Raw genomic sequence first — 18,347 nt, forward strand, 5'->3', positions numbered from 1 at the left:
GCCAAAATATTTCTTGCGACCTTTAGCATGAAACTACAACGAGTATAGTATTTTCTTTTTTTATATGGCCAAGAATTCATTTCCTTCACTGCTAATGTGAAGTTCTATGGAGAATATTATTTTTATTATTTTTATTATTATATTTAAAGTAACCATCTTTTTTGGAGGTTGATTACTGCAATGGTACCCATATCAGATGTTTTTTTTGGCTGCACTCATGGACAATGTATGGTTGCTCACCCCCTTCAGGTCATTTATATGTACTGCAGATGACTGCAATGATTCAGAATTGATTATTTTAGATTCATAACTCATAACATAAAATATTTTTAGACTGATGAAAGTTCTGTCTTTATGAATTGAGCGGTTCTGCTTTATAAAAAATTTAACAATAAATGACGGTATACTGTATTTAAGATGGACTGGTTCTTGTCCTGCTTAATAAAAAGTTGAACAATAAACAGCTCTTTTTTATCACAATAACAAAATGAAATAGAGATGGATCTATCATAATTTGTGTATGCAATGTATTTGTTTAAGGTGGTTTAATAAATATTTTCAATTTCAAGATATTCTTGAATTCTCTAGGAAAATAGAAAATGTTCATAGTGTCACCCATAAAGTCATCACAATTATATGCTATTGCTAGATTCTGTTGTCCTACAGGCTAAAATAAATATTTGTATTATTTGATTGTATTTTATTTAGTGTTCAACAGTGACTGATGTGGTATGTGATGAAAACCTTCTATTTAAATAACAGTATTCTTTATAAGTGTATGTTAAATGTTATACATTTCTAACTCCTATAATGTCATTGTGCTCTTAGTTTACATAATATTGACCCGGTCACTGATTCCCCACTTAGCTAATACTTTATTCCACTTCTGGCTCGCTTGGAGATGTTGTAATCTCTTTCTCTGTTTTTGTCTCCCTCCCTCTGCAGCATTATCCTACTCTATTTTTCTTTCACCCCTCCAAGCCCCGCCTAACCCGGCTTTAACTGGACGCAGAGTCTGCCAGCAGCTCAGCCATTGGCGGTGCTTAAGAGACTTTTTACTTATTCAGTACCGCTGTTACTGTCCAACAGAGAAGGAGAAAGAAAACAGAAGGGATTGACAGAGGCCTGGGTGTAGGCAGGGGGGGGCTCATTCAGTAGGAGAAAGTAGGAGTGGAGCAGTTGGTGCACGGAGCGGGGAACTATTGCTGGCTGTGGGAAAGTAAACAGCACAGAGCATTCGCTGCCCTAACAGAGGCCTCACTTCAGAAGCAGCGGAAGTAGCTGGAGATAAATGAAGGATGAGGATGTGCTCTAGAAGACAGCTCATTTCGTAGCAGGAAGTGCATGGGAGGTTTTTGGGATTAAAGTCCCTCTTGGGAGGTACTGAAGCTTTCCTGTGGAATTACTACTGAGGAGAAAAAGGTGAGTTGTGCTGTTGGTCTATTCATCTCAATTTACTGACACACACTAACAGTTTGAGTTTGCTTGCCGATCATACAACAAAGGAAGGGGCACCATAAAAAGGGTATTTTCTCTGGAGGGGGGAGCAGGAAGAGAGAAAAAGAATAGGAGGGTACTCATGGGGAACAGAAGGATCTTAAAAATTTCCTAAAATTCTGAAGACACAGACAATTACCCGATTCTGACCAGTGCAACTTCTGGCGCTGCTGTACAAGCGTCCACCTCAGATGTCTACTTGGGATGTGGAACCCTGAAGTGCTAAAAGGAAGCAAAGGATTTTATCATACTCCACAGATCCATGACAAGCCCCATGATGTGATAAAGAGAATGTAATGCCGCCATTTATTCAATATTTCCAAAATAATATCACACACGCTGTGTCACTGAAGTGCCCCTCCCAACTTTTGGACTTTCTAATCTGCATCTTGGACGACTATGCCTTTCCCCTTTCAACGACTTCCACTTGCCACTCTAGATTTAGTAGTTTTTCTGCCTCTCTCCCTTGCTCTCAATGAACTTTCAGTGGCATTAAGAGTCCATGCATGTCCAAATGAGAGCCGTGGTACAAATGCACCCTGTTAGTGGTCTCTTTGCCTCCTATTCTAAAGGGACACAGCTGGGTATCAGGCCCTGGGTGAAAAGATAGTTTTAACAAACGGGTATGAAGTCTGACTGACTATGTCACAAAAGTGAGTTAGCAGTGCAAACATTGTGGGTTCAACACCCGTGAAACACACATCCTGCCAAGCATATAAATGTAAATTCTGCAAAAAGGGTAATGTACAGCCGTGGAAAACATTAAAAGACCATTTAAAAAAATGTTTTTTTCTGATTTTAAAATGTACCATTCATAGGTATGTGTTTAGGTTAAATAATATTATTTTGTTTCATTCTGTGAACTACTAACAAACTTGATAACAAATTTCTAAGAAAAAATCGTTTTTCTCTTTATGCATGTTTTTGCAGAAAATGAAAAGAAACAGGTCAAAATAAAAGATAAGATTTTTATATCTCAGACCTCTAACACTGCAAAGAAAACAAATTCATATTCACTTTTAAGCAATACAACAGTTATATTAGTAAATGTAATTAGAAAAAGTTTTATTTAATTATTTTGTATGTGATTGCGTTGCTTTTTATCACAGCTTTCATGTGTCTTGTCATGTTGTCAGTCTTTCATTTTGATGTTGGATGACTTTATGTCCCCCCTGATGTTTGATTTTGTTGAAATTCAACAGACACTGGACAGGAACAGCCACAATACATCTAGCAATGCTGAATAAATGAACATTTCGATTGGAATGGTCTTTTATTTATTCCACGGCTGTATTTTAAAATCCTTAAAGTCTGAATTGCTCTTGGCTGTACATAAATGACATGAGACTAATAATACATTACATGCCAGACAAGTGAAAGAGGTAAACACACAGTATGAACCTCTGAGACAAAGCATGCGGTTTCTGTGATGTAAAAAAAGAACTGAGCCGGTTTTTGGTATTGGTTTATTCAAAACCACATACTTTGAAGATTCAAAGAGGTGAATGACCTGTTATACGACTCCCTTTGTTGTTGGCACTATTGATTTTAAAACCAATTTTACCAGGTTGACCACAACATTCTTCACCATTCTTTATTCTCAATAGCAACACTCTTAAAAATACAGGCCCTTAAAAGATTCTTCCAGCGATGCCATAAAAGAACAATTTTTGGTCCATCAAAGAACCATTTAGTCTTTATGGAACCAAAAGGTTCTTCTATTGCATCCAAGAACCTTTTGAAGCACATTCTTTTAAGAGTATCAGTTTTATTTTAAGACATTAGTTAAAAATCAAAGCGCACTACATAAATGACACTGACCCTGCATACATAAATAATGTATGTGTGTTTTCTGCAGCTAGTGCTGAGATGGCTCATTTTGTAGTTAGGTGTGTTTTTCACAATGACAGTCATTTAGAGGTGCGAGCACAGTTGTCTCGTTGTTTAAACACAGTTTTTGTGACATAGTCTAAATTTCTTAAAGCACAACGTGAGAACATGCCCCCAGTCTAATACCCTGCGGGCAATGATAACATCACCCCTTCATGTATGAATCGTGCTCGCAATATCTTTCATTAGCTCTGGCATTTTTTTGAGATGGACACATGGGACGATGATAAAAAGAAAAAGGGAAGTTTCCTCCTCTGCAAGCTCGTAGCAAATTGGGAGGCCCAGGGGTAATCACACTTCTAACTCCTGTAAATATTTTGCTAGAGTCAATTTCTGTATACATTCTGTATACATCTGTACACCTATTTCTGACCGAATAACAGCGGTACCCATTCACTTCTATTATATGGACACAAAATCGATGCAAGTCAATGGGTACCATTGGGTGCCTTTGTTCGGTTACCAACATTCTTCAAAATATCTTATTTGGTGTTCTACAGAAGAAAGTAAATCATACAGGTTTGAAATGACAATGAAATGAATTGATGACAGAATTTTCTCTTAAATAAACTGATTTCACGCCGCCACCATGTTCAAATCAAAAACGAGGAACACCTGGGAAGGAAACCGGAACGACAGATAGACTGCAATGGTTTGGACAACCAATCTGGAGTTATTAAGACGATTTATGATCTTAAATGTGAGCATAGGATGCCTATCACACGAGCTGTTTTACTTGACCACTTAAGCCATACCATCACAAATTTGTGATTGTTTAAACTCCCGTAAGCGGGTTTCATTCAGGCACACAGCCAGTCCAACGTTTTTTTAAACACATAATTTGTTTATTCATGTCACAGACACCCGATGGTACTCCAAACTATTGTAGTCTATCTCTCCTTCCGGTTTCTTCCTACGTCTGCCTCGTTTTCGGTTTCGAAATGGCAGCCAGTGAAATCAGTCTATAGCACAAGGGAAATCAGTTTGGACAACCATACTTTCTGTGGTACAGTCTGCATCAGTAGTCTGCTCTTCAATGTCAAACATCAAGCAATTTGACCTTATGAGCTAATCAGTTTATAGCCTGCATCCTAAATTTGAAGTGTAAGCATGTTTTTTGTCTGTGTGCTCAGACAATGCTTTTGAGATTCTCGCATGTCAGGTCTTTATAGGCTCAATGGCACCACATGGATTTTACATGGCCGTCAGGAATAAATAAAAAATTGGACACAGATGAAGTTACTTGTTTCTTTTCGAGCAGTGCTTGGTCCCACTACTTCACACACCAGTGACCTTTCAACTTATGATGTAGCAAACAGCTAGGCATTCCTCTGACAAATACAGAAACAATCCTCTGTGGGTTTGTCTCATGGTCTGACCACAATAGTGTCATTGTGTGTGTCCACTGTCCAAGGAAAAAAGCCTTTGGATGTAGTGGCCTTAGAAGAGAACACACATGAATATGGTTTTTGAAAGACATAATATAGTGGTGTTGTGGATGATTGCTGTACGTATCTTACTGCTTTTGGGACTAGATGAGATGTTTCTGTTATGATTTATTGACCTAAACGTATTTGTAAATGTTAAACAACTGCAGTCTACTAAATTAGCTACATTTACATTAACCCCAGACTGCCCTGTTTTATAGAGCCTATGTCCACACCATCTCATCAGCAGCGGGAGAAGGATGAGGAAGAGAAGAGACCTAAATTTGAAGACAGTTATGTAGACACTGGACAACTAAAGGGCAGTACTGCGTCTGAAGACAGGATTACAGTCAAATACAATGAACCTCAAACACATTCAACTGAACTGGACATGACTTTGGAATACAATTCAGATAAAGTTTCCCAAGACAACGTCACTGGTGCCCCTGCTAGTCAGGATAACAGCAGTAGCTATTGTAAGTTTAATTTTGTCAGCTTAATTTTGATCCCAGAAAAATCAGAGACAGCCCAAAAAGTACAGGAAGATCATTATTTATGAATCTGCTCAAGTTCAAGCATAAAGTTGCAATTCACTTCCATTACAGCATTTAAGTGAAAAAAGCTCTGGTCCATTTTATAAAATACAGCTCAAGTAAAAATTCAAACCATACGTTTTCTGTTCTCAAAGAACACTAAAGATTTTCTAGAAAATGTACACCTTAGGAAGTTGTCATGCCACCTGTATTAACATTTTACTTTCTTTGCAGGTAACCCAAACATTAAGAGGTAAGCCTAAAATCTAAATCTTTCCATTTCCCAAAAAGCTTGTGTCAATTTAGTACTTTTAAAACCAATTCAAGTACAGTATCCCCATATTTCAAAAATAGAAACACGACAACAATACATTTGCAAATGATTTACTGGTTTAAAAAACAAACCAAACCAAACATCAAAAAGACCAGGAACAGTTAGACTCAAGAACACTTGTTACGCTAGCCTGAACTTGCTCTGGGAAAACCTCTGTTTGTTTTGAGAAGGCTTCTTCAGAACACCTTGAGAGGGGCTAGTCTGAGAAGGCAACTGTGCTGGACACTCAAAACCTGACTGGACTAATGTTAACAGACTCATAATTGAAGACCGACCTGAACTAAGTTGGTTGATACTTGTTACTTTGGTTGGTAACCTAGGCTAGAGAAAGATTGGTTACTGGACTGCACTGGCACAGGAACACGTTATGCTAACTCCAATGCAGATTCAGAACTTGAAAATGCCAAAGACTGATATCTGCCCTGTGCTACTGGCTTACCAGAAGCTGACCGACTGACTGATAGCAGACTACTGGTTGTTGGTCACCAACCTGGGACACAGACAGGTAGCTGGCATGTGCTGGTTGCTAGCCTGAGCCATAGACTGGAATATGCTCAGTGCTGGTTTCTGGTCACTGATTTCTCCCAGACTGATAGCCGGCTCATGCTTGTTGGCCACTTGCCTGGGACGCAGACTGGTAATGGTGTGCCGGTTGAAGACTGCCAATTTTTGCAGACTGGTAGCTGGCTTGTGTTGATTGTTGGCCGCTAGCCTGAGCCAAAGACGGGTATCTCCCTGGTGCAGGTCTCTGACTGTTAAGCTGTGCAACAGACTGGTATCTGCCTGGTGCAGGTTTCTGATTGCTGTAGCAATTTTAGCTGCATGTTAAAATAAGGATATGTTTAACTCACCAAAATAAGAGCTCCACCAGATCTATCAAGATCACATACATGAAATGAGTTATTTAAAACGTCAATATCAGTAAAGGAATTAGTTTAGCTCAAAGGAAAATACGTATAATCGTCATTACACATACAATTTACAATTCTGATTAGCAGTAGTGATAAAAAAGCCCATATGTATTTGTACAGCAAATGCATGGATGATTTATACACTAACGTTATCTCATGACCCCTTCACAAATGCCTTTATGGTTTTTATTAAACTCTACATGGTAAACATAATGACGACAAACCAATTCATGAATCACAAACGTGCAGAGAGAGAGGGCATGGCTGCGAGCCAGGTAAAATATGTCTGAAAACCAATAAAATCATCTTTAACAAAGAGGCTCTTTACGCAGCTATTCTAATATATATAATCGGATACTTGCAATCTCTGTTTTGGACCAATATCCGTATGCGCGTGGATGGAAATCTTGAATGGTTTCAGAATACGGTCCTGTTGAAACGCAGAGTTTGGGTTCTGAGTCCAAAGTTCCATGGCCTAATCGGACTCCCGAGAGGGGAGCCCCAAGCGGGGGTGTCCGTTGGAGTGTCCTCCACGTCCTCTCTCTTTCCCTTCCAATAGGTATCATCTACAAAGTGGATCGGTGACGGTGTTTTAAATGCATACCTGCCCTGCCCCCAGATGGTCTGCGGGCCAATGCCATGAAAGTGATAAGTTTGCCTGAGAAAGTTCCTTTGTTTCTCATGGCGCCTCATTTGCATAGCTCTGACAGGATGGTCAGTTTGCATTTAATACTTTAACTTAGTTATGGACATAGTATGACACATCCTATGTTTTTATAACATATCTGCTTTGAATGCCCTATATGATGAGCTTAGTAAAATATGAAACATGCAAGGCATTGAACGGAATCATCATAACATATAAAGATCTCAAATGAACCCTAAATCTAAACTTGTATATCTAACAGTTACAGACTATTTAAAATGTCACTAGCGCCAACACACAACCTAGACATTTAGATACATTTACAGAAAAGGATAGTTTAAATCACATAAGTTCCTATTTGTCAGAAGTTTCTCTGGTTAGCCTCAGATGTCAAGTTAGAGATGACACAGACACTTGTCACCAATGCTCTGAATCTTTAGAGTCATAAATATCCTACACAGAAACCAAAAGGGTTATCTCACTCTAGGTGAGAGTTCAAAACCTTAAACCAGACCCCATGGAGCCAGGTTTGGTATGGTCTTTTGATGATGGTATCTAGAAACCAGGACGAAAGGGAGTGAGGCTTTTCTCTCAATGATCCAGTCACTACATTGCTAAGCTGGGCAACAGATGGGTAGCTGTTTTGCGCTAGTTGCTCGTCACTTGGCTGTGTGGCAGATGGGTAATTGGAATGTGCTAGCTGTTGACCACTGGGCTGTACAACAGATCGGTAGCTGGCTTGTGCTAGGTGGTGCTGGCTGCTGGACTGGGTCAAAGCCTGGTATCTGCCTGGTGCGGGTTTCTGGCCACTGGGCTGTGCAACAAATGGGTAGCTGGCTTGTGCTAGCTGTTGGCCAAGACCAAACACCCGTATGTCCCTGGTGCTAGTTTCTGGCCACTGGGCTGTGCCACAGAGTGGTAGCTTGCTTCTGCTGGTTGTTGGCCACTGGGCGGTGTGGCAGATGGGTAACTAATGTGCTAGGTGGTGCTGGCTTCTGGACTGGGTCAAAGCCTGGTTTCTGCCTGGTGCTGGTTTCTGGCCACTGGGCTGTGCAAAAGATGGGTAGCTGGCTTGTGCTAGCTGTTGGCTGCTGGACTGGGCCAAAGACGCGCATGTCCCTGGTGCTAGTTTCTGGTCACTGGGCTGTGCAACAGAGTTGTAGCTGGCTTGTGCTAGCTGTAGGCCACTGGGCTGTGCAACAGATGGGAAGCTGGCTTGTGCTAGCTGTAGGCGACTGAGCTGTGCGAGACATGGGAAGCTGGCTTGTGCTAGCTGTAGGCCACTGAGCTGTGCGACAGATGGGTAACTGGCTTGTGCTAGGTGGCGCTGGTTGCTGGACTTTGCCAAAGCCTGGTATCTACCTGGTGCTGGTTTCTGGCCACTGCGCAGTGCAACATATGGGTAGCTTGCTTGTGCTTGTAGTTGGCTGCTGGACTGAGACACAGACTGGTGACTGCCTTGTGCTAGCTGTTGGAAAGTGTGACACAGCTTGGCATCTGCCTGTTTCTGGTTTCTGGCCACTGGGCTTAGCAACAGTGCTGAACTTCTGAGCCTGGCATCTTCCTGGTGCTGGTTGTGGTTTGCCCTACAGACTGGTATCTTGAACCAGAAACCAGCCTTGAACCTAACTGTGAAAGTGGACCTCTTTGGGGATGGACAACGTGTCGACAACTAGACTGGACCGGTTGCTGACCAGAAGACTGGTAGACTGCCTGTGCAAATTGTTGATTGCTAGGCTGAGCCACAGATCCATGGCTAGATTGTGATTGTTGTTAACTACGGATCTGGCCCCCAGACTGGTAGCTAACATTTGGTAATTGGCGGCTGGCAGACAGACTTGTTGTCTCATAGCTGGACTGTGCTATTTCCAGACTACTGGCCTCTGCCTGTTGTGAACCAATAGCTTGAACCATAGTCTCATAACTGGCCACTGCTACATGCTGGCTACTAGGCTGGGCCACTTCCTGGATTGCAGAAACAACTACAGACTCATGAGCAGCCTGGCTTGGTTGATGCACACTGAGCTGGCTCACTGAGCTAACATCCGGCAATTGTTGGCTGACAGTAGGAGCCTGTGCCTCAAAGCCAGACTGTGGACCACTTGCTTGTGCCACAGACTGGTAACTGACCACAGGCAATTGCTGATTGCTAGGATAAGATGTCAAAGAGCTGGTTTGTACTAACTTCTGTCCAGAAGATGCCTGCGGTGGTTTCTAGGCCACAGATCGGTAGCTGGCTTCCAAGGGGGTACTGTGTGGAGTCTTGGTTTCATAGCTAGCTTGTGCTAGTTGCGCTCCACTGGGTTGAATTATCTGCTGAGGTAATGGTTGCTGGCTGCTGGGTTGAAAAGGGACCTGTACTGTCAGAACACTGCTTGGCTGACCTACAGTCTCACTACTGACCTGGGCACTGTTGGGCTGGGATACAGACTCAAAGCTGGCTAGTGATAGTTGCTGCCTGGTGGTCTGGGCCACAGTCTGGCCACTGGCGACTTGGTAGTCGGGTGGAAACACAGAAACATTAGTTTGCTGTAAAGGCTTGAGGTTAAGGCTAGCTTGGGCAGGCCTAGTACTTGGTAGCCTGGAAGTAGCATGCAAAACTGGACCTCTCTGGGGCTGGCCAGTGGCTTGGTTGGAACGCATAGCCTCAGAGCCTTGGGTACTACTTGCCAGACTTGAACCATAACCTGACACAACTGTAGTCGCCACTCCTGAAGAACCAGTTTGAAAACTGTAGCTTCCAACACCATGCACTCCCTTACCAGAATACATGACATTCTTGGTCCTTGTGGGCCTGCTAAATCCTGATATATCTCCTTGGCTGGTTAAACTTAGTTTGGCATAATGATTCTGCATAGAGGCAAGGTATCCAGGATAGCTATATCCAGCAACTAAGAGAAAAAAAATTACTCAGAAACAAACAAGAACAATAAAACATGTGAACACTAACCACTTTCAATACCATATTGAACAAAGAATGATAAAAATCACAAGAGACACTGCAAAGGGAAAAACAAAACATTAGAGAACTTTTACATTTAGTCATTTGGCAGACGCTTTTATCCAAAGCGACTTACAGTGCACTTATTACAGGGACAATCCCCCTGGAGCAGCAAGGAGTAAAGTGTCTTGCTCAAGGACACACTGGTGATGGATGCTGGGATAGAACCAGCAACCTTTAATTTACCAGTTCCGTGGTTTAACCCACTAGACCACCATCTCCATCCTTTTCAGATAAGATACAAAATAAAAACACCACATTTGAAATTATTCTACCTTATTGTCATAATGGAATCACCCATGTCTAACTCTATAGCCGCTAGTCTGCTACAACAGACAACTACAGCGCAATAAGAAAGGTTGTTTACCAAGCATGTCTTTGTATTACGGATTTGGTATTTCATAGTGCCTGTAATTGCAAACCACGAATAGCTTAAGAAGCAACACCTTAGAACAATCCGTTGTCATGGTATCCAGTAAGACACCATAATTAAGTGCAGGTGTCATTCATGTAGTGGCATTTATATTAAAATGTAATGCATACAACATATAGCAAAATAATCTTTTTGGAGTTTTATAGTAAATAAATTAGAAATCAATATCTGCATGCTGCACACTAAAATTGCGTTTCTCAATAGCAAAAATACAGTTTTTAATTGTTCAGAAAGTAGAGCAAAGTGCATAGGTACATTTTTGTCATCAGCTGGTGAACTGGATGTTAGCCAGTGGCTCAGTTTATTTCAGATGAGTTGTGGGAAAAACATGCCATTAGAAAATTCAGGCTGGACTATTCCTGTGTGCTTTCCTGTGATGAGAGTTGTGTTTAAAATGAGAACCTCTTCAGCTTTTTCTGTGTTCTGCTGAATGGATGTTTTCGGGACAGATGTGTCAATTCGGCTGCAGGCTGGTGCTATCAATAATCTTTTCCACTAATGGGGTGTGTGTCAGCACTCTTTACATTATTTAGCAAATATCTGACTCAAGATTGGATTTAGTTTCTGTTTGCGGCCAAAAGTGATGAATGAGGGGTTAAAGGGGTTTTATGGCACGATTAAAATAAATATAATCGTTTGATTTAGATGCTATGCCATTTGTAAAGACGATTTAAGATATGAAAAATATGTATTTGTGCCACATTACTCCGAAATGTTTTTTTTGTATATAGCTTTCGATAAAACCGTCTGCTAAATGACTAAATATAAATGATAAAAAATCAATCGCTGACTGGCCATTTTGGATTTCGTTATGAAGATAAAGCAGTTTTCCGATAGCTCGCCATGAGACAAAGAATTTTCCTATGTTTGCTGAAAACGTTGAATTGGTGCAGTTGTATAGTAGAGTCATCTGTGTGTGATATGCCACCGGAAGGATGGTAAAGTATGACTGTATCAATCTTTTGTCCGATTTTAACCCATCAAGAAGTGCCACGGGTTGAAATAGGTATACATTACCCATGTAAAATCATTTCCCCACCTTAAGCAGGGGAGACGTGTGTTTACGGTGATACATCTGCAGTCAGAAGAGCTGCACAGACATCACAGCTGTCTTTCTTGCATTCTGCTGCAAAACACCTGCTCTTTCCACTAGCAACCAGAAGTTTATGAGATTACACCTGTTAGCTAGCCTGATCACTCTACGCACATTCTTTTACATGAACTGGAGCTAATTGCTGTCTATTGTGCTTTCTAACATGTTGCAGTGTGTGTAAATATCTATGCATAGAATAGTTTGATTTTAGTTTTTTATTTAACAATACATGCTTCACTCTTCAAGGGATACTTCACCCGCAAAAAAAATACGTTCATCGTTTACTCACCTTCGAGTTGTTCCAAATCTGGATAAATGTCTTTGTATTGATTCACACAGAGAAAGTTATTTTCTAAAGAGTTATTATAACCAAACAGATCTTGCCTCCCATTGACTTCCATAGTAGGCAAAATTACATTATCATTTAGTTTTGTTCTGTTGAACACAAAAGACATTTGAAGAATGCAGAGAGCAAGCAGTTCTGGTGCACTTGTGTTTATTTTTTCCTACTATGGTCGTCAACGGGGGACTTAAATGTCCGGTTATAAACATTCTTCCAAAATCTTTCTCTGTGTTCATCAGGACAAATAAATGTTTACAGATTTGGAACAACTGGAAGAGCAACTGGTGACAGAATTTTCCTTTCTGGGTGAAGTTGTATTAATATGTATAGGTAAATAATATGTAAGGTAAAGATAGCACATTTGCTGAACTTTGTATCTGGGTGGACTAATTTGCAATACCATTGCAAGAAAAGTAAGTTATGCAGTTTGTACATTTATCGAATAAGTAAACAATTCTGAATACTTAGACTTGTAAAAAAGATTTCCATTTCATTTTTATTCTAATGAGCTCTGCATGGAACACTGTACCACTCATGGTCAAACAAAAGTTTTTGTGTTTTACTTCGCATGTGGGGCTGGTGGCATCTAAACTCCCCTCCGTTCCTCCCACTCACTTCTAAGTGCAAGGAATGAGCTGATCTAAGTGCTCTAATACAAGTCAGCAGTAATATGGCTCTGTTTTTGGGAAATCTTCTAGAGATCAAGCTTCCACAGCATTGGGTGCATCAGAAAACTTAAAAGAGGAAGATCACTGCACTGCGGTGAAGACCAAAAGGCAGACATGCACTCTGGAACATAATGCAGGAGTAGAGGAAATCAGACACAACCCGGTTCAAAATGCTGAAGGTAAGAGATGTACAAATAATGTATTGTAGCTATAGTTTTTCATTAGAGTAAATGATGAAATGTACTGGATGACCTTTGTGACACTTTCTTTCCTCCCGTTTGCTACATTTTTGGTTTACGGAGATCTTTTTATTTCAGAGATTGGTTAAAAAACAAGAGAAGTTGGAATAAGTTATAGATGTCTCTAAACAAAAAATTCCCAAATCGGATAATATGTCTAACATGTCTAAATGTGGGGGGCACGGTGGCTTAGTGGTTAGCACGTTCGCCTCACACCTCCAGGGTTGGAGGTTCGATTCCCGCTTCCGACTTGTGTGTGTGGAGTTTGCATGTTCTCCCCGTGCCTCAGGGGTTTCCTCCGGGTACTCCGGTTTCCTCCCCTGGTCCAAAGACATGCATGGTAGGTTGATTGGCATCTCTGGAAAAATTGTCCGTAGGGTGTGAGTGCGTGAGTGAATGAGTGAATGTGTGTGCCCTGCGATGGGTTGGCACTCCATCCAGGGTGTATCCTGCCTTGATGCCCAAAGACTCCTGAGATAGGCGCAGGCTCCCCGTGACCCGAGGTAGTTCGGATAAGCGGTAGAAAATGGATGGATGGATGTCTAAATGTAAATATCTAATTGATCTGCATTTTACCTCGCTAATCTAAACCTGTCGAACATACAAGTGCACATGAGACCAAAGTAAACCTCTTATTCACTGTGATTTGTGGAGTGAGAAAATAGCGTCTGTTACCACCCTGATCGTCCGTTAGATAGGAAAAGCAATTGCGGTTGGTTTTCTGAATGTGGAAGGATTGTCAGAGAAGTGTAACCTCACATCCCTCTAGACCCTATGTAATGACCTAAACTACTGTAAAAAATAATATTTAAAAGAGAAACTTCCTGGATAGATGCAAACTCTATCCACATGAGTTTCCAAGTAATACAAGATCACGGAGCAGTCACAGTTCTGCGATGAAGGCTAGTACCGTCTGTTATTCCGCTGGCTGACAGTACAGTAAATAAATGGGAGAAATTAATTTTGAGTGACAGTAAAACTGACCAATCATATCATCTTTCTTAACGGGTGCGCATTGTTTTTGATAGCTTTCCGCCATCTGGGTTGTTCACCAGCAGTCTCGTAAAGCGGAAGAAGCACCCAAGGCAGGTTTGCAAACCGCCAAACCTAAAAAGAGAGGAAGAAATGTGGAAAACTTCATTCAAATCGCAAAACACTAACGGTGGATTCACACCGGCTTCAGCATAAACGCTTGACGGAGGGCGTGGTCGAAGCGTGGCCGACGTGATCGTATAGTGACATCAGCCAGTTAAATTGTTCTCCGGTCTGCATGAACACAATTGGCTAGTGCCTGCACTAGGTTATTTGCATAAGGTGATCTGATTGGCTGACTGCTGCGTTTGAGCTTGAAAAGTTGAGAAATGTTCAACTTCTTGCCGCGAGCAACTCCAGTGAAGCGACGCTGACGAACCCAAAATTCAGTTCGGCAACGCATGACGTCACCCATTCAAAGTAAATTAGAAGCATTGATGCTGACGCCCCGTGTGAATCCAACGTAACAGCCTGTAGATGGACTTTGTTGTCAAGTTTGCTGCTGTGCCTCAATTCATTATGGTTGCTGATGTGAGCTTTATTTGAGACTAGTGATTTTGACTGGTCAGTCTTACGTTTACCATATTGCGCATAGTTGCTGTTATTCTGCATAACGGGAACATTTTATCAGTGCATGTGCAGAGGGCAAAGGCTCAAACGTCGGAGGTCGCTACTTGTCAGATGTAGTCACTTCTTTTTGTTCCCACATTCAAAGAAACACTGGCTTTTCTGTTGCATAGACTGCCTGTTTAGCTTGGGCAATCTGTTCACAATACACAGAGCACAACTTTACATCAGATTAACAAGAAGCAGTGATTTAGTAGGTTCAATACCTTACCGAAATAAACTATTTTTCTTAAGTGAATCAATGTGACTTACTCGGTTCAACATGTTTTGATTGATGCAAATACAACAGTCTGAGAAAGGCTGTGGGAAGGTGATCACAGAAGAGTCGATTTCAAATAACATAACGCAAAAAGTAATTAAATAAGCACGTTTAAATTAGCGCTGAGATCGTAAATCCTGTTCAATTGTTCTGTACTCTTTCAAAGGAGTGTAAATGTTCTGCAAATCTTTATTAAAAGTCTTAAACGTCTTTTGTATTTGCCCTCAAGTTGTTGCAAATCTGTATACATTTCTGGTGAACATTGAGAAAGATATTTTGAAGAATTTTTGTTATCAAACAGTTCTTGGTCACCATTGTCGACACAGTAGAAACAATTACTTTATAGATTTATTGTTCACAAAAGAAGATATTTTGAAGAATGTAGGAAAGCAAACAGTTCTCGGGCACCTTTGACTACCATTAAAAATGTTCCTAATGGTAGTCAATGGTGACCAAGAATTGTTTTGTTACAAACCTTTGTCCCAATATCTTGTTCTATGTTCATCAGAACAAAGAAATTTATACATATTTTGGAACAACTCGACTGTGTTTTTGGGTCCCGTCAATAGGCATAACCCAACATAAAGTATATGCACACACCCTTATGAACATCCTTTAACACACATTTTTTATTTTTTTCCCCGAGGTGAGCCCTCTGGTGACCTGGAACACCAGACCGCTAGTCCAGAGGTGATCTATGACGATGTCCCATACGAGGATCTATCTCCAGAAGGTCAGACATAATCTGAGAGATCCTCTTAAACTCACATACAAACACATATTGTGTTATCCTAAATGTGCATGTGAATTTCACACCCAAATGTTATTGTTTATCTGTTTGCTTTCTGTATCAGTTGACTTGATCTATGAGGACGTTCAAAGAGAGGAGGGTCAACATGGGCCCAATAATGACTCGAGCTCAAGTGAATTTGAAAGCTATGACGAGCAGTCTGACTCTGAGAGGGCCACAACCCGCAGTAAGGTGTGTGTGTTAAAGACCATCTACATCTGACACATTGACACATTCCTCACAATGATGAAGGTCTTAGGATATAAAAGGATATAAACCCTCCAAAGTTGCAGGATGATAGATACATTAGATGATGAGGGGATTTATTTATGATCCAACTTCTTGTGCTATGTCAATATGGAAGGCAAATCCTGCCGAATTTAAATAAATAAATTAAATGAGGAAAATGAAAACCAGATTAACCATTTCATTATACATAACTGCGCACACAATATGTCCCAAAAAATAAAATGAAATTGGTGATTTAACATTTAATTTTCACAAAAATCTTGAGCCAAGACTGCCAATATGAAAATGTAAAGATAAATGTGAAAAAAGAAACTTCAAAAACATTTTTACAAAGGTTTTAATAATGCCCACACAATCATCAAATTCATGCAAATTACATGTTGATCAGCATTGGTGGGAACGCCCACAAAAATGTCATATCCATTTATGGGGGAACCAAACCATTTTAATGAACGTGTGTAGACCTTCTTAGGTGCTTGGTCTTAGCTCTTAGTAATGATTACGACTGGTTTAATACCTAAAAGTTGCTGTGTGGTGTTCTGCATCTGTGATACGTTAACAGACGCCCAACAAGGCGAACAATCTAAAGAATTGAAGAGCAACACCACACAGCAACTTTTTGGTATTGCACCAAGCACAAGTCAGCCGTAATCTTTACCAAGAGTTAACTCCAAGTGCATAACAAGGCATACACAAGTTAATTTGAATGGTTTGCTAAATTCCCCCATGGCATAAACGGATATGCCTTTTTTGGGCGTTTCCACTGCAGACGCTTATCCACACCCAATGATTAACATTTAACAATTTGCATGACTTTGGAAATGTAAACGAAAATGATAAAATCAAGTGAAAATCAAACTTTACATTTTAATTTGAATTGTGTCAGTATTATTGTGTAAGCATTAATAAAACCTTTATTTTCATTTTCATATTGGCAGTCTCGCCTTGGGATTTTTGTGAAAATGAAATGTCAAATCACCAATTGCATTTTCTTTTTCAATTTGACGGGGACAGCGGATTGTAAAAATGAAAATACATTTTTATATTTCATTTTGGCACATATTATGCGCGCAGACATGTATAATGAAGTTGTTAATCTGGATTTAATTTTTCTCATTTAATTTACTTATTTAAATTCGGCAGGATTTGCCTTCCATATTTCAATGGATGCAATATTGATGCAATATTTTGCCGACACAAGAGGGCAGTGTTTGATAGCGCATGCCAAGCCGCTACTAAAACCAAGCTGACACACTTTTTCTCTGCTCTATATTGCTGCAAATTTGAATTCAGTCTGCACTGCGTTATCTGCCCTTACACGTTCATGAGGTCACACGGGTATGGAAAACACTTTGCCCAGGCTGCGGTCCCTCAGAAACCAATTTCCCATGGCCAGACTCACCTTTACCTCTGTTGAATTAGGCTCCATACGATTCCTACACCCAAACATTTCTCGATAAGCAAGAATTAGATTGCTGAGTCTAATGGTGAAGTGATTGGTGCTCAGTTCAACCAGTCCCTCCTGCAGCTATTATAGTTATAGGCTATAATTGGGAGTTTATGTTTTTCTTGTAAATGGTGTCGTCAACGGAAAAAAAAAGGAAAGCAGTAATGGACTTCAGTCTTTGTGGCTGTGGCTGTGTCTGAAACCAAAGGCAGCTGTTTTGCTACCGACTCAGTCGGTCACTTAAAAGACAGTGTTTTAGCATGAAGGCCACCTCTGAGGAAAATGCCTTCAGACAGGCTTCCAAGGAACCATAACAAATTCAAGGGAGCTTTAGAGATAGCCAAGCAAATATTTAATGACTGCAATGGCTGTTATTCAGTAGCAGCACTTTTAACCGCCTGGCATGATGGCATTTTTTATTCCTGTGCGTGTGGTCCTACAGGCTGGGCGGAAGAATAAAGATGTTATGCAAACAATGGATTCAGATGTGCCGTAATGCCTTCCTACCTCAGGTTTTAGACACAGCCGCTGGCTTTTAAAATGGAGTTGCTTGTCTCAGATGAACATTTGTGAGGGTGTGCAGTGTTTCAAAATCACGTCTTTCTCCCGTTGTGACTTAATCAGCTTTTTAGTTTAGTAGTCGGTGCACGGAGTCAGCCATTTCTAGGTCTTTCCCTTTATCAAAATCGTGCAAGTGCACCCGCGTCCTGAAAATGACCGCAATGCTTACCAAAACTAAATTCATAAAATGAAATAATGTTCTTGTCAGTTTTTCAAGCTTTTAATTTGCTTTTAAATTATACAATGAAGAAACACAGATGTATTTTTGAGCTTCTAAATGTTTTTGTGGAAGTGAGAGACCTCTGTCCACCCAATGCTGCTTTGACCCCATCCCAAGCCATGTTCCCTTGCCAGTCACCTCCTGCAT

The 18,347-nt window shown here is 40.6% G+C and overlaps 1 protein-coding gene across 1 annotated transcript in view; it reads left to right on the plus strand.

Annotated features, from left to right (window-relative positions):
- Window positions 1-1,146: 1,146 nt before the first annotated feature.
- Window positions 1,147-18,347, plus strand: part of arhgef10la (Rho guanine nucleotide exchange factor (GEF) 10-like a) — a 105,709-nt gene continuing 88,508 nt past the window's right edge. The window contains 6 exon segments of the mRNA XM_056735107.1: window positions 1,147-1,422; window positions 5,019-5,290; window positions 5,582-5,600; window positions 12,807-12,955; window positions 15,580-15,666; window positions 15,788-15,915. Of these exon segments, the coding sequence (XP_056591085.1) occupies window positions 5,041-5,290; window positions 5,582-5,600; window positions 12,807-12,955; window positions 15,580-15,666; window positions 15,788-15,915 (633 nt within the window). The 5' untranslated portion in view covers window positions 1,147-1,422; window positions 5,019-5,040.

Source organism: Triplophysa dalaica, chromosome 21 (assembly GCF_015846415.1).
Source record: "Triplophysa dalaica isolate WHDGS20190420 chromosome 21, ASM1584641v1, whole genome shotgun sequence".
In the NCBI taxonomy this organism is placed as follows: domain Eukaryota; kingdom Metazoa; phylum Chordata; class Actinopteri; order Cypriniformes; family Nemacheilidae; genus Triplophysa; species Triplophysa dalaica.